Source organism: Aspergillus japonicus, assembly GCF_003184785.1.
Source record: "Aspergillus japonicus CBS 114.51 unplaced genomic scaffold BO86scaffold_12, whole genome shotgun sequence".
NCBI classification, from domain to species: domain Eukaryota; kingdom Fungi; phylum Ascomycota; class Eurotiomycetes; order Eurotiales; family Aspergillaceae; genus Aspergillus; species Aspergillus japonicus.
In genome coordinates this window covers 86,944-111,375 of record NW_020291649.1, presented here as the reverse complement: position 1 = coordinate 111,375, position 24,432 = coordinate 86,944, and the positions used below count along the sequence as shown (strand labels likewise).

At 53.4% G+C, this 24,432-nt stretch overlaps 9 protein-coding genes across 9 annotated transcripts; 6 read left to right on the top strand and 3 right to left on the bottom strand.

Annotated features, from left to right (window-relative positions):
* Nucleotides 1-270: 270 nt before the first annotated feature.
* BO86DRAFT_454794 (uncharacterized protein) lies at nt 271-4,306 on the top strand (the record flags this gene model as incomplete). The annotated part of the gene is made up of 7 exons (XM_025677075.1): nt 271-489; nt 548-1,536; nt 1,607-1,824; nt 1,888-1,960; nt 2,502-2,714; nt 2,780-3,984; nt 4,044-4,306. The coding sequence occupies 7 exons, from the start codon at nt 271-273 to the stop codon at nt 4,136-4,138; spliced, it is 3,012 nt and encodes a 1,003-aa protein (XP_025529577.1). The 3' UTR covers nt 4,139-4,306.
* Nucleotides 4,307-4,827: 521 nt separating this feature from the next.
* On the top strand, nt 4,828-6,280 carry BO86DRAFT_387517 (DUF1917 domain-containing protein). The gene is made up of 2 exons (XM_025671614.1): nt 4,828-5,094; nt 5,218-6,280. The coding sequence occupies exons 1-2, from the start codon at nt 5,037-5,039 to the stop codon at nt 6,222-6,224; spliced, it is 1,065 nt and encodes a 354-aa protein (XP_025529576.1). The 5' UTR covers nt 4,828-5,036; the 3' UTR covers nt 6,225-6,280.
* A 62-nt stretch (nt 6,281-6,342) lies between these two features.
* On the bottom strand, nt 6,343-7,600 carry BO86DRAFT_31828 (COG1/VPS51 family protein). The gene has a single exon (XM_025668206.1). The coding sequence runs from the start codon at nt 7,438-7,440 to the stop codon at nt 6,541-6,543; it is 900 nt and encodes a 299-aa protein (XP_025529575.1). The 5' UTR covers nt 7,441-7,600; the 3' UTR covers nt 6,343-6,540.
* Nucleotides 7,601-7,728: 128 nt separating this feature from the next.
* Nucleotides 7,729-8,690, top strand: BO86DRAFT_31784 (OB fold domain-containing protein). Its single transcript, XM_025668188.1, has one exon. It carries the CDS (start codon nt 7,862-7,864, stop codon nt 8,612-8,614), a length of 753 nt encoding a protein of 250 aa, XP_025529574.1. The 5' UTR covers nt 7,729-7,861; the 3' UTR covers nt 8,615-8,690.
* BO86DRAFT_387514 (SKI complex subunit tetratricopeptide repeat protein SKI3) lies at nt 8,637-13,278 on the bottom strand. The gene is made up of 3 exons (XM_025671613.1): nt 13,092-13,278; nt 12,794-12,994; nt 8,637-12,727 (listed from the first exon to the last, which is right to left on the bottom strand). The coding sequence occupies exons 1-3, from the start codon at nt 13,205-13,207 to the stop codon at nt 8,767-8,769; spliced, it is 4,278 nt and encodes a 1,425-aa protein (XP_025529573.1). The 5' UTR covers nt 13,208-13,278; the 3' UTR covers nt 8,637-8,766.
* A 289-nt stretch (nt 13,279-13,567) lies between these two features.
* On the top strand, nt 13,568-16,404 carry BO86DRAFT_31787 (sterylglucosidase 1). The gene is made up of 4 exons (XM_025668192.1): nt 13,568-14,274; nt 14,330-15,261; nt 15,314-15,632; nt 15,696-16,404. Exons 1-4 carry the CDS (start codon nt 13,891-13,893, stop codon nt 16,347-16,349), a joined length of 2,289 nt encoding a protein of 762 aa, XP_025529572.1. The 5' UTR covers nt 13,568-13,890; the 3' UTR covers nt 16,350-16,404.
* A 1,093-nt stretch (nt 16,405-17,497) lies between these two features.
* On the top strand, nt 17,498-21,240 carry BO86DRAFT_308278 (karyopherin MSN5; the record flags this gene model as incomplete). Its single annotated transcript, XM_025667773.1, has 2 exons — nt 17,498-20,516; nt 20,567-21,240. 2 exons carry the CDS (start codon nt 17,498-17,500, stop codon nt 21,238-21,240), a joined length of 3,693 nt encoding a protein of 1,230 aa, XP_025529571.1.
* Nucleotides 21,241-21,468: 228 nt separating this feature from the next.
* On the bottom strand, nt 21,469-22,732 carry BO86DRAFT_387511 (putative NADH-ubiquinone oxidoreductase subunit GRIM-19). Its single transcript, XM_025671612.1, has 4 exons — nt 22,577-22,732; nt 22,282-22,388; nt 22,005-22,157; nt 21,469-21,910 (listed from the first exon to the last, which is right to left on the bottom strand). Exons 1-4 carry the CDS (start codon nt 22,625-22,627, stop codon nt 21,862-21,864), a joined length of 360 nt encoding a protein of 119 aa, XP_025529570.1. The 5' UTR covers nt 22,628-22,732; the 3' UTR covers nt 21,469-21,861.
* A 138-nt stretch (nt 22,733-22,870) lies between these two features.
* trm10 (tRNA (guanine(9)-N(1))-methyltransferase) lies at nt 22,871-24,360 on the top strand. Its single transcript, XM_025671611.1, has one exon. The coding sequence runs from the start codon at nt 23,042-23,044 to the stop codon at nt 24,290-24,292; it is 1,251 nt and encodes a 416-aa protein (XP_025529569.1). The 5' UTR covers nt 22,871-23,041; the 3' UTR covers nt 24,293-24,360.
* Nucleotides 24,361-24,432: the final 72 nt, after the last annotated feature.

The following is a 24,432-nucleotide window of genomic DNA, read 5'->3' as shown; positions in this document are numbered from 1 at the left end:
TGTTGCTGTTGCTGGCTCTGGCGGCCTGCAACATGTGACACGTGACGTAGTGCGGCCACGCTAGGCCGGAAAGGACTGGACTACTCGATGACGTCACCAACTTCTCATCGCCGTCACTTGTACTGCTCTCTTTGTCGGCTTACGGCTAACAGATCACCTCTTACCGTTATCCGTCGTTATCCTGTCGCTTTCATCACCCATTGAACACCAATTTCGATTCTTCAATTGGCCCACGAATTTGCTTGACAAGCCCCTGCGCGCATAGTAATCATGGCAACTCGAACATCGACTCGCCAGGCCGCCCAGAAGGCAAAGGAAGCCATTGCGGCAGCTCCTGATGTGAAAAGTCGAGGCACTGCTGGCGCAAAGCGTAAGGGCAGTGCTGACAAGGGAGTGGAGTCTAAGCGTAGCAAAAAAGAGGCCGACAAAGAGCTGGACGAAGCCCAGCAGCCCGCGACCGGAATTGATGCGCAACCACCTAAAGGTAGAGTAAGCCCGCATAACCACCTCGAATATCTTCTGACTATGTGTAGCTCGCTCTGAGCAGGCCAGCAAGCCCGAAGCGAAGCCTGAAGAGCTTAAGGATAAGCCTGCGGCTAAGCAAGAGGGAGAGCCACCGGAGAAACCTGGTGAGAACCCGGAGGACAAGTCAGAGGACAAGTCAGAGGACAAGCCAGAGGACAAGTCAGAGGACAAGCCAGAGGACAAGCCAGAGGACAAGCCAGAGGACAAGCCAGAGGACAAGTCAGAGGACAAGCCAGGGGGAAAGCCAGAAACCGAATCAGACACAAAGACAGAAGAAAAAGCAGAAGAACAGCCAGACAAAGTGAAAGAAGACAAGGTTGACGATAAGCCCGAAGACAAAATGGAGCTGGATGATGAGGAGAAAACCGACGACATTCAGATAGAAAGCAAGGAAACCAAGACGGCTCCCGCCAAGGGCAACGAAGCTGGCGTCGAAACCTCACAAGAAAGAGAGGAAAAGGTCCCGTCAAACATCCTTGAAAAGGGTATCATTTACTTCTTCTACCGGTCCCGAGTCAATGTGGCTGACCCTCAGGGTGTCGATGACGTTGCGCGCACTTTTGTGGTGCTACGACCAACTCCCTTGGGAGCTACTTTGGACGCAAAGCAGGGCCCCGTTGACACTGGTGCTAAATGTCGCTTGATGGCTCTTCCAAAGAAAAGATTCCCGACCTCTGGTCGTGATCGAGTTATGGGATTCGTCGAGAAGGCTGGGCAATCCATGAAAGCACTGCAGGAAAGCTTCATTGCTGGACAGCAGTATGACACAGCCACTCAAGGCGAGCGTACCGTTCCTGAAGCCCGGCCGTATGCAGAAGGCGTCTACGCAATCACATCTACCAAACGAACCTCTCACCTGGCTTACGTTCTCACAATTCCTGATCAGATTGGATCACTTCAGGAAGACTTTGGCCTTCGGGCACGGGGAAGCTGGGTTGTGCAGTCGAAGAATCCAAAACACCCTGGGCCATCGTACGCTCAACTTCCTAAAACCCCCGAATATCCCGACAGGTACGATCCCCGCCCCAATTATGGCTTTCCTTGTCCCGGTCAACCTGCATTTGCTGACTGACGACGGCAGTGTGCTTGCTAAATTCGGCGACTACCGCTGGAGGCCGCTGGAGCCCGAATTCATCGATTATCCCAACGCGCAGTTCCTTGTGGTTGGGGAGGCTGTGGATGAGCTTGGAAAGGCTGCAACTGCAGAGGAAGATGGCAAGAAAGCCGACGAGGTGCAGCCTGGAGAAGAGCTCGAGCACCTAGAGCAGGAAAACCAAGAGCGGGTGGAATCTCTGCGGGGTGAGTGTTCCCTCATGATCTTTTAGATTGTCTGACTTGCGGCATGCAGCTAACATCAAATAGGAGATGACACAATCTATGAGGATCTTGGCCTCGATGCGAAGAATTATCCTGCCGTTCCGACGACTTGGGGATAGTCAGTAAGGAGTTTGGGTGACTGCGGTGACAAAAGGTTATTCTGTAGGATATGGCAGGCCAACAATGACGCGGCATGATAGAAGCAGATGATGATGACAATGACGATGATGAGATGAAGTCAGTGTGAAGATCACCGCTGCAGTCAACTAAAAATAATGTGAATGCAATGCAATTACTTGTTTTTCCTTGGCTATGGCCTACTGGGTAATAATGGTCTTCCATCTACAACGAATTGCAAGCATGGATGCGCCCACGTTGTCTTCCTTCTGCTGGATCCTTCCTTGATCCTTGCTAATCACAACTTAAGTAGTTCTCCGGTCCTCGGAGCCAACTCTATCCGCCAGCTAAAGTGCTTTATGGATAAGAATAAGTCCTGCTACTTACTGCTACTTACCCGGCTCTTTTTCTAGGTCTCCAATCGATCTCAATCTCCTCCTTACACTTACAATCTGAAAACCACCCTCCATGCGACGCGACTCTTCGTGGTCGTACACTCTCCCGGTTTTATACTGGACTGCTGCTGCTGCTGCTGCTGCCAGCAATGACGTTGTGAACCGGACCAGCTGCGGCAGTCATACCTACACCTACTCCGGCCTGGCTGGATATGGCTTCGTTCCTTCCAACGCCACAGACAAGTATGGCGACACTTTAGGGGGCTTCGGCAGCTCGGCCGCCTTTGATTTAAACTCCTGGCGGCGCATTGGGCCTGAGACTTATACCGGACTGCTTTACTGCATCCCCGATCGTGGCTGGTATGACTGTCTTCTGGATCGTTATACTGTTCTCCTACGGCCTCATGTGCTGAGAATGAATGCAGGAATACGAACGGCACTCTCAACTACCAAGCCCGCGTCCATACACTCAACGTCACCCTACAACTGACCAGCAACAACAACTCCGCCAATCGTCCATCCCCACCCAACCTGCAGCTGACCTACCTCGACTCGCTACTGCTAACAGATCCCACCGGCAAACCACTAACCGGCCTCGACGCCTCTGCTGACTTCAACGACACCCTCCACTATCGGGGATTCCCACCCCTTCCTGCAGCGATCTACACCGGCAATGGATTCGACGACGACCCCAACAGCGGCCACGGCGGCCACCGCGTCTCCCTGGACGCCGAAGGCCTCGCGCTGACCCAGGACAGCTTCTGGATCTCCGACGAATACGGGCCCTACGTCTACCGTTTCGACCGCCGCACCGGCCGGATGGTCACAGCCATCGAGCCCCCACCCGCCTACATCCCGCACCGCAACCAGACCATCAGCTTCAGCGCCGACAGTCCCCCCATCTACGACCCGAACGACGCCCCCATCCCCGAAGACCCCGTGACTGGGCGCGCGAACAACCAAGGCTTCGAGGCCTTGACCATCTCCCCGGACGGGAAGACCCTCTACACGATGATCCAGTCCGCTTTAGACCAGGAAGGCGGCACCAGTAAGAAGTACCGTCGTCCCGCCCGTCTGCTGCAGTACGACATCTCCTCGGGAACTCCGGTAACCGAGCACGAGTATGTGGTCATGTTACCCACGTACTATGATCCCACCAAGGGCCACGACGTGGTGGCCGCGCAGTCGGAGATACACTTGCTGCCGACCGCCGCCGGGGATCTCGACAAGGCATTCTTGGTCCTGGCGCGCGACTCCGGGTTTGGTCACGGCCAGGACGAGTCGTTGTCGGTGTACCGGCATGCGGATGTCGTGCGCATCACGAGCAACACCACCGATCTGAAACAGTGGCGGGGAGTTGACGGGGTTAATGGGTCCATCGCCTCGGCCAAGGGGGTCTTGGACGCCGGGATTACCCCGGCTGAGTATTGTTCCTTCTTGGATTATAATGTCGAGAGCCAGCTGGCCAAGTTTGGGTTGCATAACGGCGGCCCGCAGGATAGGTTTTTGTTGAATGAGAAGTGGGAGAGCCTGGCGCTGGTGCCCGTGGAGCCGGGGCTGAAGGCGTCCGTCCGGGAGAGGGAGTACTTTCTGTTTAGTTTGAGTGACAATGACTTTATTACACAGAATGGTAAGTAGAGTCTTGTGTCCATAACGCTGGAGGAGTCAGTGGCTGATGGGTTTAACTAGGCCGCATGAACTTCGGTCGGTTCAAGTATGCTGATGAGTCCGGATATAACCTTGACAATCAGGCACTGGTATTCCGGGTGAAGATCTCATCATAGGGCATTTACCTGACCGAGATAGTAAATCACGCACTCTTCTTTTCTTGCAAATTGGTGGTTTTCTATGTCTGACATCATCCAGTGAGCTTCTTTTTAAGCATGATGCTTGTGATCCTCAAGGCGGAGTCATTGTATCTAGATGGTCAGATTTCAAGAAAAGATCACGGCTTCATACGGATTTATTATTCATCGTGTGCATGAGGAAATGTTGGAGCTCTTTCCCCTGATCCTTATAGATCATTGCAACCGAATCCTTCATCCATGAAAGGATACATAGTAGAAAATACTGTCGTCTTCGTCCTGCCACCATAGACCCGCCATCCCGCTCAACCCACTTATATATCAGCGCAAACCGGAACAACTGCTTGTTCAACCAAACCACCAGCTTCTAAACACTCAACATAATAAAAGCCCCAAATATACCCCGTTGACAATCATGAACATGCGTTACATGAAACACACTCATCCTCAAACGCCCCAAGCCCCCCCACTGTACTGTAGTACAGCCTACAGTAGCAAACAAAGAACCCCCCTCCACCCAAAATGTATACATCACTTCCTCAACCCAGCAAAAGCCAACCCATCACCGAACCCACAAACACATCCCAAACAAACACTTAGATGAATCAAAAGTGACCCAGCAACTAAAATTGCGTCATGCCCTTCTCTCCCCCCTGTCCCACTTTTATATCTATTAGTTCAAGTTACAACCTCTGTATCCCCCTTTCAATTTGACAACCATCTTCCCCATTCCTCGAGCCAAACACCACCACCCCAAACACCCCGCGCGCCTTTCTGGGCCCAGAGTTCCACAGCCAGCCACAGCCAGCCACAGCCACAGCCACTATCCTCGTCCATCCAACCAGAGAGGAACTTGAGTGAATTTTGAATATAACACATGGCTCAGGCTCGGGATTTATCGGTCGATGATCTTTCGGACGAGTCGAGCTTCTATGGTGGGTATATATTCCATATTTCCTTTATCACTACGTAAGGCTGTTTGGTGGTGATGAATCTATTCAGATTGGTCGGGGCTTCGCGAAAGTGAAGGACTGTCCTGAGACTGACATCGAGGATAGGTGATGACGACGACGACGAGGTCAAGGACCTAGAACACCTCGTTACGAGCTACGACACCGGCTATTACTGGACCAGGATCCATCCGTACTCTCTGAACACTATCCGTCAGAAAGCGTTGCGCGCGAGGCACACGGCAAAAACAGAAGAAAGAGAAGCGAGTGGGAAAGCAGCCGCGATGACCGACGGTACTATTATTAAGAAGGAAGACGGGGATGATGGCGCGGCGCCGCCTAGGTGTTACAGCTTTCCACCACCGGCTTCTCCAACTCGCACGACCGAACCAAAGAATGAAGAGGCGGACGGCGACACGGTCATGACTGGTGTTTCTGCCTCGGAGTGCAACCGCGTGAGACGCACAGCCTCGCGCGAGGTAGCTGCGGGGTTGACGCCATCCAGTACGCCCGCTGATGCGGTCGGGCCGTGGATTTATGTCGCAGCACCTCAGCTTAGACGGGGCCCGCAGCAGGCGGAGCTCGCGAGACTCGTGGCGGAGGGGACGAGGGCGTTGCATCGGTTCGAGAATGACAAGGCGGCGTTGCAGGTGCAGCGGGACAGGGCCCCGGCGGGGTCGAAGCAGGCGGCGACGCGGGCGTTGCTCCGTCGGCGGCAGGAGCTGGAGAGCGAGCTGTTCGCGCTGGCGAGGCAGACGGGCGTCGTGTCCGGGAAGTGGATGCTGTTTATCACGGCAGATCGGGTGGACGAGTATTGGACGGTGGTGGCCGAGGCGACCGTGCGCGGAGAGCTGGGATTCGGGGCCAAGGTCGCAACGGATGATGGGCAGGGGAGGGCGCGACTGATCGCAATCTACACCCACGATCATGAGGACCGCGAGGATGTGGCCCGGGTGCTGAGGAGAATGGTGGAGTTGGAGCTTGTCAAGGCCAAGGAAAAGCCCATATACTATAAGTGTGATGCGTTCACCCATCTGGAGATCATGGGGAACAATCCTTGGGGATTGAAGGCGAGTCGGTTTTCGAGTCGAGATGTGTTGCGGGGTGAGTTGTGAGCTGCCGTTGTGGTGCTGGATGTTCGGATTGTGAATTCAAGAATGTGTACATTTCGGCCATTTTCAGCGCATTCGCCATGATTTGAGGCTCAAGACGGACCTAGCAGGCTCAGTATGCCGATCCCGTAGCTTTGTATGAGCAACTGATTGACGATGACGATAGGCAAGTCAGCGTCCGAGAAGATGCCATCCTTATGTCCGCCGCCATTCCAAGCCTGAATGGCAACACTCTATTCCGACCCCAACAAGCCCCCAAGATGTCGAAGCACAGTCGAGTCGACCACTTTTTATTACCCGTTCTCTCCGGCGCATCACCTCAAGACGACTCGTCCCCTCGGTCCATGACCTTCTCACAAGCCTCCCGGACCTCCGCAACCCCCTTGACCCCCTCCCACTTCACCAGCAACTTCCTCACCTCCTTCCAATCCCTGTCCGCCTCCTCCACCTTCCCCTCAGCAACCAGCTTCTCCAACCTGTCCGGCGCACCCAGCACCCACTGCACCGTCAACCGCTCTCCCTTCCTCCGCTCCGTTCCCAGCGTCGCCTTCGCCTCCCGAATCCGGCGCTGCTGCTCCTCGCCCTCCTGAATCAGACTGCCCGCCGTCTCCGCCACGAACGCAATCGCCGGCCCCAGGGTCTTGGTCATGGTCAACGGCGCCCCGCGCTCATCCATGCTGCGCCGCATCTTGCCGATGGTCTCGACGGCGCGGATCAGCTTGGAGTAATTGTCGTACACCAGCGCCTTCCGCTCGCTGTCCAGCGTGCGGATGTCCCCGACGAGCGTGTTCTCGGCCTTGAGGACTGTGGACAGCGACGAGGTGGCCAGGAGGTGGTTGACGTAGCGCTGGGGGTCGAAGTCCGGGCTGTCGAGTTCCGTCCCCGTGGCCACGACGGATGATGGGTGGTTGTTGTTATTTGGGGCGGGGTCCTCGCTCGGGCGGGGGATGCTGCGGGATCGGCGTCCGGCGTCGGCGGTGGCAGCATCGGTTGGGCGGAGGTTGTAGTAATCGCGGAGGGCGGCGCGGTTGCGGCGCGGATGGAGAGATGGCGAGACTGCCCGCGCGGTGGAGGGGGTCGAGGAGGCGCTGAGTCCCCCGCCGTTGTAGCCGAGATTGGTGTTCAAGGTGTCCAGGGAGGGGCGGTGGGAGGAGGTCGGGGTGGGAGAGTGGGCGCGTGATGAAGCAATTGACGGACGGGGGGAGGAGAGTGTCGACATGGTGGGTAGTGGTTGTGGTGGTGGTGGTGTGGAGGTGGGCTGTACTGTTCGTTGCTACCTATGTGAGCAATAGAGAGACAATAGGAAGTGTAAGACACGTATATGAGTATATCGGAGAAAGGTGTAATTCAACTGGATGAATGGAAGTTGATTGTTGATGAGGTGTAAGTAGGAAGCAGGAGGATTAGGGGACGGGGACGTTCTTCCCGTTCTTCCCCCCACCCCGGATTCCGCTCCCAAATGGTTTCTCCAAATTTCCCGCTCCTTCCCCTCACCCACTGCAACAATCAAAACTTCAGAAAACCATGCTCCCAACCTCTCCCACCTAAACCCCGAAACCTCTTTCTCCCAAACCCCCAACCCCAGCACCCTCTACCCTCACTCTAAACACCCACCCTTCCCCAAGAACCGGAACCATACCATGACCACCCCGCAATCCCAAATCGCCGCCCAACTGCACACCACCAAAGCCCTCCCCGTCTCCCCAACCTGGCTCAACAGCTTCGTGTCTTCCACGACCGCCCTGCAACGCAACGTGCCCATCTCGGCCCTGACCCAAACCGCGCTCTTCCGCATCCTGGCCTCGGACATCCGCGACTCCCTGCACACCAACAACCCCTCTGCCCTCCTCCCCGCCGACATCGTCGACCCCTCCGTGCAGGAGCGCCGGCTCCCAGGCCCCGTCCCCGTCCAGGTGCTGGACATCGAGGACATCGGCACGAGCCTGTGGAGCCAGGTGGAGGCGATCGAGCGCGTCGAGCGCGGGGAAGCGATCCGCGGGCGGGAGATTGTACGGGCTGTGAATGTTGGTGGTGGTGGTGGTGGCGGGGAGGAGGATGAGGAGGCGGAAGGAGGCGGAAATCCTGGGCCTGCGGCGTCTGAGAACGAAAGTCATGGACCGCATCGGTTGATCGTACAGGACGCGGCGGGGACGAGAGCTGTGGCGGTGGAATTGAAGCGCGTGCAGGGGATATCCGTGGCGAAGCTGGCAATCGGAGCGAAACTGGTCATCCGGAATGCGACGGTGGCGCGCGGGATGATCTTGCTTGCGCCGGACTGTATGACGCTACTGGGAGGGAAGATTGAGAGTATGGATCACGCGTGGAAAGAGGGGAGGAAGGCGAGGTTGTTGGCGAGGATTACGGAGATGCCAGGTGGGGATCAGTCAGGTTAATGCCGCTGGCGGAGAGGAATATTTGCATTGGTGGTATGTCCTTTTTCTTCCCCCTCTTCTCTTTCTCTTTTCGTGATTCGTTTCTATCTAATAGCCCTTTCACTAGATCTTCATCTATCTCACATTTGCAGAAAGTGGTGCAAAGGTAGCGACTATTCGATCGTCGATACTGCATGATTCAGTTCTTCCCATCCTGATTGCTGCCATGGTGCCACCATGATTGCCCTCATTGCGTCGCTTGCCTTCCCGGTCTGTGCGTATGCAGCAGCAAGATCAACGGCTTCTAGGTTGCTGCGGGGAGGGACGCTTCTCAAGGCTCTCTTGACGGCCATCTCAGCTGGATACAGCTCCTGCGTAGCCGACGACAATTCCACCCAGCCTTGCGGTTCGGCAGGCGATCTCATCACTGCTGCAGTGGCTTCTCCGATCCGTCTAGTCTCCTCAGGAACATCCGAGTTATCTCCGTATCCCAGGGTCGACACCGCAGTGAGAAGCTTGATTAGCTTGCCGCGCTCATGGATCTCTATGTCATCGCGAGTGATCATGTTGCGGAGGTCAGATTCAACAGCCTCAACCGCGTCTCTATCATTATCTAGTAGCGCAATGGCCCCGAGGAGGGTGACGGCGCCGATGTGGTCAGGATACTCTTCAACACAGTCGAACAGCTGCTGGCGAGCAACGGCTCTTTCCTCCTCCCCGCCCTTGGCCCACAGCACCTGTGCCAAGAGGCACACCACCTCTGGAGCATTATCCGCCTCCCCAAGCGCATCACGGAACATGTCAATAGCGTTGTCCATGGACTTCAGGTAGTAGTGTGCCAGCCCAGCGGTCAAGTGCGCTGACAGGCGCAGCTTCTTGTTCGTCTCAGGATCGAACTTCTCCGCGTCCTCTTCACCAGAAAGCATAAGCGCGGTTTCCGCCTTCTCGGCGGCTTCCTCGTACTCATGACGGGCAAGAAGCACACGGGCAATATCTGCGTTGGCCTGCGCATATCGAGAGAGGGATGCGGCTGACTCGGAGACTTCGTATTCGGCCTCCACTCCCGCACAGACAGTTCGCAAACTCGTTTCGGCATCCGAAAACTCACCAATTCTTTCCGCTAGAAGGGAAGAGAGATGGACGAATGGCAGGTCAGAAGGCTCCTGGCTGGAAAGCTGGTGAAGGGCGAAGAAGGGCTGGATGAGTTGCGAGATTTCGTTAGAGATGGAAGAATCAGACATGAGGTGGTCGAACAAGGTCATTGTGTATTGTTTCTTGGGCAACCGTGACAATGAATTCGAAATGTCGAAGGCGTGCTCAAACAAGCCTCTTGCTTCCCGCGAATCACCGAACAAGAGAGCAAGCAAGCCTTGGCCGACCCAAGCTGGGGCGTAGTCTGGATCGGTAGACTGTGCCCGGGTAAAGGCCTCGTTTGCCAGCTGAATATCATTGTGGAGGAGATATAAGGTTCCTAGATTCGTCCAAACCTGCGCACTGCGATCGTTGAGATGCAGACTTCGCACGAATGAATGCTGGGCAACCTTGGGACTCATGCTTGTAGTCGCGACACCAAGTGCATTCCAGAATTCAGAGTTGCCGGCCTCCAGTTCAATGGCTCGCTTGAAGCAACGCATCGCTGTCTTGACAAATTTGCGAGTCTGCTTCTTATTTTCGGACGGCGAGCTGAGCTGCAGGCTTCTGTAAGCTCTGTATTCGGCCCAGCCGAGGTTATACCAGGCAACGGCCTGAGCATGCGTATCCCGGAGTGAGACCTGGATGGCACGTTTGTAGGCTAGGATGGCGGCATAGAGACATTTATTCGATGAGCTGGTGGTATCGTCCTCAGAGGTTAGTGAAACGAGGATTTCCGCGCCCACTTCATCCACGTCAGTCATGATGTCCAAGGCTGACGGCTCCAGTTGGGTTGTGAGCAGGCTCTGCAATTCATCGATCGGCAGCCTGTCTGCCTTGGACTTCACATAAGAAAATAAACTGCATGCGTCTCCAATGCCCTTCCAGAGGTTGAATACATCGACTCTTTCCATTGCAAGTGACTGTGCTGTCGAAATCGCACGCCGCGCAAGCTCAATGCAGTCATTGTACCGTCCCAGTTCCAGACTCTTCCAGGAGCTTTCGGTAAGCGTCTGGAGCAAGGCAATCAAGACACCAATCTCGGTGGGCCTGACTTTCAGCACGTTCTCGTACCTTGCGATAGCATCGTCATAATCGGCAAGCTCCCGCTTGACATTCGCAAGCATGTATCTCGCAAACCAGATCTGTTCCTTGTCGCTGCTTGAAAGCGTCTCCTCCAAGGCTTGTGCGTGCTCGAAAGCCTTGGTCGCGGCAATATACCTTCCGGAGTGGTGGTAACTCTCGCCCAAACCGACCCATGAATGGTAATCATCGGGCTTTATTCTCAGCGCTGCTTGGAACGATACAATGCTCTTCGGGTATTGCTGTTTGTTGATTTGGACAGTACCCAAAGCTGCGTAGGGCCAGCTGTAGCCCTTGCGCTTAGAGCCTGGAGCTGGCTTGGCTTTGCCAGAATCTACCACGCGCTGGGCTACGGCTTCGACGAGGTCCCAGTCCCGCTGGTTAGCGAATGTGCGTGCCAACCTCTCTGCGGCTTCGATTTCAGACGGGGACAACTCAAAGGCTTTGTGAAAGCATCTCTTGGCTCGCGTCTTGTCTTTCTTGTAGTCTGCATAGTACAATCCAAGACTGGTATAGGCGGGCGCGAAGTTCATGTTAGTCTGAATCGAAGCAAGGAAACTAGCGTAGGCACCGTTGCGATCCTTGCGTGCAGCCGGTGATGGATCGATTTCCCACTGACAGTAGCCTACCCTGTAGAGGATTTCAGCCTTGAACTCCCTATTTTCCGATTGTGCCTCGCGAAGGTCTGAGAGCACCTCCTGAAGACCCTCAAGACCCGATTCGAGGTCGCCGTTGAGCGCCCGACACCAGGACAGCTCCCCTCGAACCTTGATGTTCGATTGATCCCGCGCCAGCGCACGCTCCAGAAAGTTCACAGCTTCTGGATAGTCCTCATCAACCTCAAGGATAAGACCGATTCCGAGCAGACAGCTCGTTGAAGTTGGCTTCCGCTTCAAGATCTCTTCAAAGATACCCTTCGCCTCCGGGTGGTAGCGAGGGGATTGGTGGTAGATGAGTGAATTTGCAAGTATGATGTTGATTGCATCGGTGCTGTTTGTGAGGTTGAGCCCCGTCCGCCTGACCACGTCGTGAACATTCCGAAGACCTTTACGACAGATGTCCGCAGCACTCTCGTGCTCTTCAAGTGTCAGATAGAGCTCTCCTACAATCCGATGTGCGACGATCGAGGTTGACGAAGTTTCAAGGCCTTCCACCATGAGGAGAAGATGATCTTGAGCAGCCAATTCATTAACCTCGCCATTGTTCTCGTCAGATTCAGGTTCCTCCGCTCTGGAGTCTCTCCTTTGCTGAGGCTCTTCTGGCTCCTTTGTCTCTTTGGGGAAAGGAGAGATATCACTAGCAAGGAATCCCTTGAGAACCTTGGAGAGTCCGTCTTCGGGAAAGAACTCAATGAAGTCATCGAGGAAGTTGCGATCCCATTCGTGGAAACCTTGGACATCATGCCACTCCAGCACAATCTTCCAGGCCAGTTCGAAAGGATGTTTTATGATGACCATGTCACGAGCAGCCTGCAGCACCTCGACCCGCTTGGCATCCTTCTCATTTGCTGGAAGAACTGTGAGGAAGTCATAGGCGCGCTGCAAAGACTTCTCCTCGTAGGTGCGTCGAACCTGGTCGTCATGGGACCAGTCCACAATTCCACGATAGAGCTGCTCTAGCTCGCTGCGCTTGAAAGCTTCCCTCTTGACCTCCACTGTGACCTGATCAATCTTTGCGCCAAGACGAGTGCGTCTTTCACCGATCTCCCGATTTATGAATTCCTTCTCTTCCGACTCCGTCATCTCAATCAGACGGAGGTAGGTATGGGAAGGATGTGGGATCCTGCCTTGGAGATATTCGTAAAGCGGCGACGAGGGGAGGTGCAGCTCAAGAGCTTTCTTGTATTGCGATCGAGAACCATTCTTCTTCGCGAAGCCGACATACTTGTCCAGGAGATCCTGACAACGATGCTTGTCATCGCTAAGACCAGTCAGCAGCTAGCTCAATTGTTCAATTATAAGCGTAGGGCGGGATTGGTCCACGTACACTTCAGCAAATAGTAAGCCAAGTTTGATAACCGCCTCACGGTATTGATCTAGCTTGTGCGCGCCTTGTTTCTCATACAGGTTGATAAGGCCCTGCCAAGCTGTTTTGTCGCTGTCCTTCACACGAATAGCTGAAAGATAGGCCGCCTCGGCTTCCCCGTTCTTATTGAGCTTGTCGAGCGCGAGACCCAGAAAGACATTACTAGCGGGCAATTCAGATTAGCAACGCGCAATTTGCCGGAATGAGAGGGGCGGGAATTTCGGGGGTCCCGGGGGTGAGGGGATGAAGTGATACGCACGCATGGTAAATTTGAGGGTCTTTCTTGACAATTTCCTTAGCCTTCTCGGCTGCAAGCTCGAAATCCTTCGAGTCCAGCGCCGTGCGCACTGCCTTGAGAGCCGCTTTGCTTGCCATCTTAAGGCAATCGCTGCATGGCCTGGCCGCAGGTAGCTTTGTGCTTGGTTGAGGGGAATGCTGGCTGGCGGATTTGGAGCAAGTTAACGGATACTCGTAATTGAGAAAAGGCCGGGCGGGCTGTGTGGGGAAAGCCAAGTGGGAAAAGGTAAGGTACGTCAGAGGTTCCGCCGGATCGCTCGTTATCGCTCTCGGAGCTTGAGTATTAACTCAACAGTCAAGTTAATGTACAGACGTTTTCTTCGCTGTTGCCTGTTGACACATGTGAGCTAGCTAGCCTATAGAAGAAAAAGATACCGATACGAACCTGAAGCTTGTTTGTTTGACATTTTATTCACTTTGAAGACCCCCTCATCCCCTCCCCTGGACGCCAAGTCTGGTACCGTTGGCTTTGTGACTGGCGTCGTTGCCATCAACTCAACCAGCTGCTCCTGCAAGGTTAGCGCAGATACGATCGACACCTCACTTGGTCCAGTCAATTAGTAGTGACTGATGTTTGCCTTCCAGTGATTTAACCCTTTGAAGGAAGTGCTGCTGGGTAGGATAAGGAATCTATCATCATCCTAAATCACACTGTCTTGACGTTCTCTCCATCATTGTTCTGCCCTGACCGCACATCCGCGAGCACCCGTTCATCGACTTCCATCGTTTGCCGTGGTATCGTACGTTGAAACTGAGAGAAAATGGGCCATTATCGACTTCGAATAGACGGTCAAACATTCAAAGATGCGAACAATCGGGAAATAACCTTGAGAGGGATCAACGTCGCCGGCGAGTCGAAATACCCCAAGAATCCGGACACTCCTTCATATATCTCCGATAGCTTCTTCGATGCGGACAATGTCTCCTTTGTTGGTCGACCCTTTTCTCTTGACGAGGCACACACCCATTTTGCCAGACTACGCAAGTGGGGCTACAATACAATACGATATATTTTCACATGGGAGGCGATTGAGCATGAAGGGCCAGGGAAATATGACGATGAATGGATCGCATTCACCATCGAAGTCCTTCGGATTGCGAAGCAGTACAAGTTCTTCGTCTTCCTCGATCCGCACCAGGATGTGGTAGGTTTCCGTGACTCGCCAGACTACCATCATCGTCCCAGCTAATAATGTGAAGTGGTCCAGACTATCAGGGGGATCTGGTGCTCCCGCCTGGACCCTATATGCGGCAGGATTCAATCCCCGATCGTTCAAGAAGACCGAAGCAGCCCTGGTGCAGAACACATACGACAACCCGGCTGAATTCCCGAAGATGATATGGAGTACCAACTATACACGACTGGTCTGCCAGACCATGTTTACATTGTTTTGGGGAGGTCGGGACTTTGCCCCCAAGGCCATCATCGATGGCATGAACATCCAGGACTATCTGCAGGGCCACTTCATTGCAGCATGCAAGTACTTCGCTCAAAAGATTCATGAGGCTGGGGATATCGAAAGCGAAGTGGTCATTGGATGGGAGAGCATGAATGAACCTCACAGAGGTCTGATTGGGTTCCAAGATATCTCTGTGATCCCACCTGAACAACAACTCCAACTGGGCACATCGCCTACTGCTTTCCAGGCTATGCTGACCGGTTCGGGACGCGCATGTGAGGAGACAACCTGGGCCTTTGGCGGCTTTGGCCCTCATCAGACCGGCAGAGAATTGGTGGACCCCGAGGGCGAAATCGCTTGGTTGCCAGACGGCTACGACGACGAGAAATACGGTTGGAAGAGAGACTCGAATTGGAAGCTGGGAGAATGTCTATGGGCCCAGCATGGTGTATGGGATCCGTCATCGGACCAGTTACTGCGAAAGGATTATTTCGCCAAACACCCTCGAACAGGTGAACCACTTGACTACGACGTCTTCACCAATACATATTTCATGGAACATTACCGGGCTTATAAAGATGCTCTTCGGAGCGTGTGGCCGGGTGCAATCATGTTTTGTCAACCCCCTGTCATGGAGGTTCCGCCCAACCTAGAGGGAACGGCGGATGATGACCCTAATATGGTGCATGCAGCTCACTACTATGATGGACTCACTTTGTTGACGAAGCACTGGTAAGTAATTAAGCCATGTCTTTCCGCACATTGCTGACCATGCCCACTGCAGGAATCGACTATACAATGTGGATGTAATTGGGGTACTTCGTGGCAAGTACCTCACACCAGCCTTTGCCATCAAGATTGGGGAGTCGGCGATTCGCAATTGCTTGCGTGACCAGTTGAAGTTTCTAAGGGACGAGAGCTTGAAATATATGGGCAATCACCCCATGGTTTTCACAGAGATCGGCATTCCCTATGACATGGACGACAAACATGCCTACAAGACGGGTGATTATAGCAGTCAGGTCAGCGCTATGGACGCCAACCATTTTGCACTGGAGGGCAGTACGGCAAATGGCTTCACATTGTGGCTTTATACTACCACGGTAAGCGGCGAGCAGTCACGCTACCACGCTGAGTGAAAGGAATTGAGACTGACACCGCCACAGAACAATCACGAATGGGGCGACAACTGGAACGGGGAGGACTTATCGATCTATTCGGTCGATGATTTCGAGCTTCCCAGTGGGAAATACTCTGACTTAGAAACTGACTCTCGGGTAGAGACCGACCCTCACTCACCAGCCTACTCCGAAAGTCAGGGTAGTATTCAGCATCAGTCGATAGGGCCTGACAACCTGAAGAGTGCGCTGTCGGCTCCCTCTATCACTTCGGAGTTCAGTCAGTCGAACGAGGACAAACTTGGGTTCCGTGCGGCAGAGGCCTTCATCCGGCCGAGTCCAATCTTCACCAGCGGCCTGGTTTCGAAATATAGCTTCGACCTCAGAAACTGCACATTCACGCTGTCGCTGATCGGAAATGAAAGGTCACTGAACGAGGAGACTGCGACCGAGATCTACCTTCCCGAGTTCCATTTCCCAGGAGGGCACACTGTTGTCTCCGTCAGTAGCGGAGAATGGACCATTGACTCGGATGAGGTCAACTCAGTCAAGGTACAACGGTTGCGTTGGTGGCATCCGGCGGGGGCTCATGATATCAAGATTCAGGGGGTCAAACGTAAGCCAGGCGAGTCTGCCACCTCTTCGAGTGATGAGCTGTCGTATTTAGAGCAATGCCAGAGCAGCGGATGCAGCGTGATGTGATTGTCCTTGATTGGCGTGGGTTCTGTGTTTCTGTGTTTCTGTGTTTCTGTGTTTCTGTGTTTCTGTGTTTCTGTCTCCTTTGATATGCGAGCGCATTTTGTGGTTGTTGTCACATTTGTTTTCTAAGATCTTGGATCGAGTAAGTCATGACGGTATAATTACTCGAATATGAAGTCAGCAATGGTTTGAATAAATATGCATCTGTGAGTGGGATTTGAGGTAGAAGATGGACTAGGTAAGAACTTGGAAGTAAACAAAGCCCAGCTGGGTGGCTTATCGATAAGAGCAGATTGGAACCCCCCAGGAAGCGGTGAGGAGGACTAGCGGGGGAGAGGGACGAACCGGTGTGGTGATTGGAGCGGGAGCGCGTGGAAAATTCTCCTGGAGTCCTGGTAAGGCGGGCGTTCGTTCGTCAAGCCCGTGGATTATCTGCCGTAACTTATCGATTCACGTTCACTGTTGCTCTTGCTCTTGCTCTTTCCCTCTTCCCGTACTTTGATTCTTCCCTCCAAATCTCTTCTTCAAGCTTCAAGGGTGGTGGTTTATACACACTTCCTCACTCCGTACTTGTCTTTCTTTTGAATTTCTGTTTCTACTACTGTCTAATTATTTATTTCAAATCATATATCAGGAGCAGAAGGGAAGAAAACCAAGGAAACAAAGCACCAAAGCACCAAAGCACCAAAACACCATCCATCTATAAGCACTCCACTTCTTTTAGGCAGAACAACATCGGCGCCTCGCAGGGAATCAATCCCCTTTACTGAGCCGCAACTGCCCTCACACCCCCTCCCTTAGACGGCGGTTGCCGTGTGTTCAGCAGTCACTCAGTGTTGCCCACTTGCACAAAACAGCATCGCTGACTTGTGGCTGAAAGTCCCCGCGGGCAGGATTCTATTATTACCTCCCCTTAACTAATTTCCCCCCTCCAGTTGTCAAAAAGTTTGCCCAACTCAGATCCGCTTCCCACCACGGAAGTTTGGAAACCCCCCAAAGAGAAACAGAGGGAGATTTTGCAGGGATCTAAAAGATAATGAGAACATTGCAAGTGTCACTTCACCAATTGTCAAGGTAATCATAGCTTTTTTTTATTGTCTTTGTTTCCAAGAGCAGCGAAGAAGTTGTACCTCTCATTTCCCACATCATCCATGGCGGCCGAAGGTGATCTATCCGAGGGCCGCATGGCCGACATCATTCGCGCCTTGGAGCTTATCCACAACCCGTCCTCCACCAACGAGCTACGCAGAGAAGCCTTGACCTTTGTCGAGGCCCAAAAAGAGAGCAAGTCGGCAGCGCACAATGGTTACATGCTTGCGCTGCCCGAGCAAACAAATCCTCTGGTCCGCTATTTCGGTCTGGGTTTGTTGGATCATGTCTTGCGCCACACCTCCTTCGAAGCTCAAGACCAGATTTCGGCCATCAGGGACCTCGTTCTGAAGTTGGCGGAGTCGATCCGACCTGAAGATCCTGCTTACATTCGCAACAAGATCCCGCAACTGTGGGCCGAGGTCGCCAAGAGGAGCTGGGGCTTGGATTGGAATTCCATGGACGAAACGCTTCTTCAATTCTGGAATGCAAGCCTCGTGCACAAGGAATTGGTACTGTCTATTCTTGAAACTCTGTCGGAGGACATCTTCTATCGCGAAGATACCGTATCATCCTTGCGTGGCACGGACCTTAACCGGGCTATGGTCGAAATCTGTACGTCCCTGGCCGTTTTTGAAGAGATCCATCCTAAGAAGGATAATCTTGAGCTGCGTTGCGGACCTGAGGGATGGATGTCTCGCATTTGTGCTTTTCTGCACGACTGTATCGGGAACATCCAGAACTCAAAGCAGGCCCGGGACTCCGCACTGAAAGCGCTTGCCACTCTCAAATCTCTCCTGACATGGGCGATTCCCAAGGGTGTGCTCTCGTCCAACTGTGTCCCCTGTATTGCCAGTGCCTTCACCTGCAATGACGAGCTTGTGCTCTTGGCGGCTGTTGAAGCTCTGCATGCGCTGTACAGCAGGTCTCACGTGGAAATCGAAGGATTCCAGCCCTTGGTACACTTCATGTACGAGACTCAGGCGCTCAGTGTGCTTCAGAAGCTGTACGAATGGTCAGTTGTGGGACCGGACGATGTGGACGACACCAAGTATACTATTTGCAAAAAGCTCTCCGAGATGATTTCGTACATCGCTGGATTTCTCGAAGAGAAGGCATTTTCACTGGAAAGCGCACAGGGCATGGACCTACCTTTCTTCTTTCATCTTACCATTACTGTCATCCAAAATCAAAGTCTCACAATCTCGATCCCTGTCCTTCATGTGTGGTCTAAATTGATAGCCTCCGAGAGGATCGGAAACACGGACCTGGTTATCGGTCTAATCCCTTCATTGCTGAGTATTTGTACTGAGCGCCTTATTCGCTGGGAATCGCTGCCGGCAGAATCCGACAACCCTACGGTGATGTTCCTTATCGAGGATATCGACACAATCCCCGAGAGACACGCTTTTGTCGGGAACTATCGCCGATACTGTTCCTCCATCATCGAAACAATCGTCCAAAAGCGACCCCAAGACGCCATACCCCATATACTTGCAGGAATTGATGGCAACCTAGACAATCTTTACAGCGGTGTGGAACCTTTCACTGTGAAGTCATTCTCAAAGACCTCTATACCCCTTATGCGGGCCGACACGCAGTTTGCGGTTGTCGAAGCAACGCTAAAAGGGTACAACAAATGGGTTTCTGCTCACGGAAAGATGCCTCAGCAGGATGAACAGAAGCGCAGCGACTTGGAACAGATCTTGGAGGCGTGGGCTTTCAAATTAATGCAACGTAACTTTGAAGATCCAGTTTTGAAACAGAGAGTGATCAAGCTTATTGTCGATATTTCCGCCAGAGCTCTCGACAAGACCCCGAGCTTTGCACTGAAAGCATTGGAGTACATCTTGATGACCCGCCTTCCTGACCAGCCGGAGTATCCCGTCTATTCGGAATCAGTTAAGGAGCTTCACGGTCTTGCCAGCCATGAGCTCCGGCGGTTGGCCATGCGCTATGCAGACTACTTCTCTACATTCTACGACATATTGGAACCGAAGATCAAGGAGATATCCATGGCCAACCGGGTAGACGATAAGCTTCATATGGAACTCACTTCCATCCTGCTTATCATCATGCAGCGAGCAAATAACGTCGAACCCTACCTTCGTCAATCTCGTCTTCTGTCTTTCGTGGAGCCGATCAAGCAAGCATGGCAAGAGGAAGAATTCCGGACTGTGAGCTCAACATTTGAGGGCTTCTGTGCTATGCTTGGTCTACAGAATGTCGGAGCATATATGCAGTCCAGACAGGCTCAAAAGCTTGAAGACTGGTCTTCTGTCCCTCTGGACAATGAGGGTAAGCTTATTCAGGAAGAAATGACTAGGAAGTTTCAGCAACTACCTTTGAGAGGTACCAAGACGATGCTGGCCGTCTCTACGGATAAGCTCAAAAGGTCTGAACCAGCATATGAGCTTGCTTGCAATGTATGGCATGACCTTATTCCTATCATCTTGCCGACGCTTCTCCAGTTAGTCAGTAATGCTCATGCCTTCCACAATCCTGGCAACTGGAAGGGCTTGCCCGCAGACATGGCGCCGGTTGTGGAACGCATTTTGACTGATAGGTTTTGGCAAGCGGGGATCTCTACTGGTAGCCGTGATGAGTTCTATGCCAAGATCACTGCATCTCGTGGCTCAGTCGAAGGATTTGCCTCATCCGTGAGAGGAAAAATCCGAGCTGTGCGTGAAGCGTGCTACTCCATGTTGTTCAGCATGAGCCGACTACGGGAGAATTTCTATGGATTCGCAGAACTTCCAGGTCCCCTCTCACAAGCTCTCTTCAAGGACTCCGCCCACCTATCCTCTCATCAGTTCTCTGTTCTTCTCAATATCTCACGCTGCTTGATCGATGACTGTCCGGTTCGCTTCCGAAGCAACTTTCTACCTCCAATGCTGGCCACCCTCTTTACCAGCATTGATAAGAAGGTCACATCGGAATGGGAGCTGATTGAACAAAGAAAAGAGGGACTTGCCGAGTCTGACGACCTGACTGACGAGATGAAGTCCGAGAGTATCCTGCGCCAGTTGACGTATTCTGCGGTGATCATGGTCGCAAGTCTGCTTGATCCTCAACGTGGTGGTAAGTCAAAGAGCGTTGATTATTGGAAAGCATGCTAAACAGTAATCTAGATCCTGATGACGAGCTTGCAGATCCCAGCGCTCTGCAGCCTGCACCAGCACTCTCGGACTCTATCCGGCATTTTATTCTTTCTTCACCTGAGATATTTGAGCCAGTTATGCTTTTCTGCACCCATGCCCTTCGTATGCGCGATACCCGTTGCTGCAGCATCATCACCCGTGTCATCCGCTCCATCCTGCAAGACTTTGCCCCTCCCAACAACGCACCTACCACAATCACTATCCGCGAGTTCATCTCTTCCGAGGTTCTCAAGGCTTGCATCACGTCTGTGCATGAACCCTACTTTGTCGATATGCAGAAAGACCTTGCTCAGCTCATTGCGTCTATCTGGGTTCTCTACGGCTCGAGCAGCCCGACCCCGCGCGCAGTGATTCTGAGCCTTCCTGGCATGAGCGAGCAGCGAGTGGCCAATGCAGAAGCCGCGCTGGTAAGGTCAACCGCCGCAAGACAGCAGAGAGCCTTGATCTTGGATCTTCTAGAGAGCTTGAGAGGAGTCAGCATAGCTGAGCAAGGCAAGATCTTGGGTTCGCGCGAGGACCGCCGGAAAGCGCGGAGTGCCCTGCAGGAGAGATATATGACAAGTGAGATGGAGGGCCAGCAGAACCAGAAAGTCGATATCAACGACGGACCGGATCTGTCCGGGGTGGCGGACTTGTTTGGTTAGGATCCCACAGTTTATAGATTCCTGGAGGTTAGACCGCTTCTCGGTTTACTCCTTTGTATAGTATGGCGGTAGTGTACGGCCACTGCCGTTACAGCTACCTCCTTATCGATTTGCATAGCTATTACTAAAGAATATAGACAGCTTGTTGAAGCCACCTGGAAATCAGGGAGCGAAAAGTGTCAAGGGAATTCAGGCATCTTTTGCACAAACAGCAGTCGTGGATTTGAGGTCACATAGTATAATTGTGTATAGATAGACAGTGTCTCGAAAATGACTATTACGGCTAGCTTGAAGTGCGTATCTCGCATGAAGGCTACAGTAACCTACCTTCTACTCTGCCAGCTGCGAAGGCTTCACCTCTCCACGTGGAGGCGAACATCCCAATAGAGCGTAAACCAAGATCCATACCATAAACTCAGGACTCCGTCGCCCCTACGCCCATGGACGCAACGACTTGCAATATTTCTCGGAAAAGAGCAAAGCTTTGGAAGGAAACAAACCACAGTCGCAATCCTAAATAAAGTACACAACGGAAACAAACAATGGGAAACAATGAAGCAAAAGATTTGTCTTCAAAAATTTTTTTCCTTTTTTTTTGGATTGGTTCTCAAAATCTTTAATTTACTCAGTAACCTGCGAAGGGGTATAGGCGAAAGTAGGGCGGACGAAGCTGTTTTCGGCATATTAGTTTTCCCATCGCATGATATACCAAGCGGCCAAACAGTGAAGGCAAAACAGAAGTGGGAAGGAGGAGGCGCGCGTACCGGTCAGAGTTATACACCCGGTTCTCCGAGCCCAGGAGCTGCTGCTCGCGGGCCTTGTCGGCGTAGTAGCGACGGACCTGATCGCGGTCTTCTTCGGCCTGGAGGAGGGGGAGGATGTGCAGGCGGCCCCAGAGTTTCTCGCGGCCGAGTTCGCTGGGGATATCGTTGTTAGCTTCGCTGCTTTGTCTTGGGCTGTCTTGGGAGGAGGTTGGGATTGAGGGGTTGGGGGTTGGGGTTGGGGCTTGCGGGGGGCTGAAGGGCTGAGGGCAGGACGTACTGCATTTCACGCATCGAGTAGTATTGCTTGTACAGACCGTAGCTGACGGCGCCGACCATTCCGGCGAGGTAGACGATGGGACGGAAGCCGCGGACGGGGACGTTGCGCTATTTCGGTTGGGAGGGGTTAGTCTTATGTTCCAGGGGGTGATTTAGATGATTTGTCTGGTCTTGGGGCATTGGAGGTTGCGCGCGCTGGGATATAGAGGGGGAATTAAAGCAATCGTATGGCATCGATCGGTTTGGTTCGGGGTTGGCGTTGATATCCCAGGAGAGCTTGGAAGGGTCAATCGCACCTTGTATTGCACCTGGTGGTAGCCCCCAGCGGGGGGCATGTCCTGAGGCATGTTGGTCGATTTGAAGGGGGGGGTACGCTTGGTTTTGGTTCAGGTGAGTCGTACCGTACGGCCGGGCCGAGCTTCGATTTGGAGATATGATGCCGTTGGTTTGAGGTTGGGAGAGTGTGAAGGTCACGTGGTTGGCGGCGGACATGGTAATGCGGGCTGCCTGGGTTCTCATTGGTGGGGAGGAGGTGGGAGAAGGTCTGCCCGGGTTCCGAAATTCATTGATTAATATGATGTTCTAGTCATGGTCGATTGATCCATTTATGAACAGCGGGATTTTTGATTTCTTGGATATTTGGGCTTGTTTGGCGAGATAATATACTATACCTACAGTGTCTGCTTTGAGGACGCTTGTTTTGAGAGACTTTTGCTGGGCTTTGGCTCAATTGTGAAGAGTTCTTCCCTTCGCGAGAGAAAATGGAGGAAGAAGGTCGGCCTAGAAAGTTGGTCAAGCTCGACCACGACGACTCGCAACAACAACAACCACCCCAACAGAACTCAACAATGGCGGAGTCAGCTCCCCTGTCAGAACTCTCGACTGCCCCAGTCGAGACCCGCGATAACGATGACGAAACCGCCACTACAACAGCGAACAATGGCGCCGCCCCGAGCGAACCGACCGATGAGACGGCCCCGATGTCCAAGCGCGCCATAAAGCGTCAGCGCCGCCGGGAACAATGGGAAGAAGGACGCGATCAGCGCAAAGTCAAGCGGAAGGAGCGCATCCAGGCCCGCAAGGAGCGCCGGCGAGCGGAGCTCCAGCTCGCAAAGGACGAGGGCCGAGAGGCGGAGTTCCGCAAGGAGCACGAGCGCACGCCCGCGCGGTTCCGGAAGGGCACCCTGCTGCCGCTGACGCTGATCCTCGACTGCGGGTTCGATGAGCTGATGATCGAGAAGGAGCGCATCTCGCTGGGCTCGCAGCTGACCCGGTCGTACTCGGACAACAGCCGCGCGCCGTTCCGGTCGCACCTGGTGGTCTCCTCGTTCAACAAGCTGCTGAAGCAGCGGTTCGACACCGTGCTGGCCAAGACGTACGAGAACTGGAAGGGGATTCGTTTCCTGGAGGAGGACTTCGTCGAGGCCGCGGAGAAGGCCAAGGAGTGGATGGTCGTGCCGGACGGCGGCCGCTTCGAGGGCGTCTTTGCGGATAAGGCGGACACCAAGGCCGAGGACGGCGAGATCGTCTACTTGAGCAGCGACAGTCCGCATACGCTGACGGAGCTGAAGCCGTTCAGTACCTACATCATCGGCGGTTTGGTGGATAAGAACCGCCACAAGGGGATTTGCTACAAACAGGCCGTCGAGCGGGGGATCAAGACGGCCAAGTTGCCGATCGGGGAATACATCCAGATGGCCTCCCGGCAGGTCTTGGCTACGAACCATGTGGTGGAGATCATGCTCAAGTGGCTGGAAGTGGGCGACTGGGGCAAGGCTTTTATGGAGGTCATTCCCCAGCGGAAAGGTGGCACTTTGAGGGAGTCGGTCAGTGAGTCGGGCGAGCCGCAAGATGGGGAAGGAGACGATGCAGAGGAGGGAGAAGAGGGAGAGGGAAAGGGGGAGAAGGATGCAGAAGAAGAGGCTGAAGCTATACAGGAAGCAAATGCCGTTGCACAAGAGCAGGAGCAGGAGGAACAGAACGACGCAGGAGAGGCCAAAGAGGGCAATTAGATCGGAGCTCCAGGCTAGAACTGTGGAATTTAATGTACTGTACTGTATACTGCATAGTTAACTAGTAGAACTGATGATGATGATTTTCACATGATTGGTATGCACCGCCACCCGAGCCACAGGCCGATCGACGCCACAGC

Excerpts from the sequence above, each read along its gene's own strand:
- BO86DRAFT_387517 (XM_025671614.1), top strand. The coding sequence starts at position 5,037 with ATGGCTCAGGCTCGGGATTTATCGGTCGATGATCTTTCGGACGAGTCG. Across the intron at positions 5,095-5,217 it reads GGACGAGTCGAGCTTCTATG|GTGATGACGACGACGACGAG; the intron begins GTGGGTATATAT and ends CATCGAGGATAG.
- BO86DRAFT_31828 (XM_025668206.1), bottom strand. The coding sequence starts at position 7,440 with ATGTCGACACTCTCCTCCCCCCGTCCGTCAATTGCTTCATCACGCGCC.
- BO86DRAFT_31784 (XM_025668188.1), top strand. The coding sequence starts at position 7,862 with ATGACCACCCCGCAATCCCAAATCGCCGCCCAACTGCACACCACCAAA.
- BO86DRAFT_387514 (XM_025671613.1), bottom strand. The coding sequence starts at position 13,207 with ATGGCAAGCAAAGCGGCTCTCAAGGCAGTGCGCACGGCGCTGGACTCG. Across the intron at positions 12,995-13,091 it reads GACCCTCAAATTTACCATGC|TAATGTCTTTCTGGGTCTCG; the intron begins GTGCGTATCACT and ends ATTGCCCGCTAG. Across the intron at positions 12,728-12,793 it reads GGCTTACTATTTGCTGAAGT|CGATGACAAGCATCGTTGTC; the intron begins GTACGTGGACCA and ends GACTGGTCTTAG.
- BO86DRAFT_31787 (XM_025668192.1), top strand. The coding sequence starts at position 13,891 with ATGGGCCATTATCGACTTCGAATAGACGGTCAAACATTCAAAGATGCG. Across the intron at positions 14,275-14,329 it reads TCGATCCGCACCAGGATGTG|TGGTCCAGACTATCAGGGGG; the intron begins GTAGGTTTCCGT and ends AATAATGTGAAG. Across the intron at positions 15,262-15,313 it reads ACTTTGTTGACGAAGCACTG|GAATCGACTATACAATGTGG; the intron begins GTAAGTAATTAA and ends TGCCCACTGCAG.
- BO86DRAFT_387511 (XM_025671612.1), bottom strand. The coding sequence starts at position 22,627 with ATGCCTCAGGACATGCCCCCCGCTGGGGGCTACCACCAGGTGCAATAC. Across the intron at positions 22,158-22,281 it reads TACTCGATGCGTGAAATGCA|CGAACTCGGCCGCGAGAAAC; the intron begins GTACGTCCTGCC and ends CGATATCCCCAG. Across the intron at positions 21,911-22,004 it reads CGGGTGTATAACTCTGACCG|CTTCGTCCGCCCTACTTTCG; the intron begins GTACGCGCGCCT and ends TGCCGAAAACAG.
- trm10 (XM_025671611.1), top strand. The coding sequence starts at position 23,042 with ATGGAGGAAGAAGGTCGGCCTAGAAAGTTGGTCAAGCTCGACCACGAC.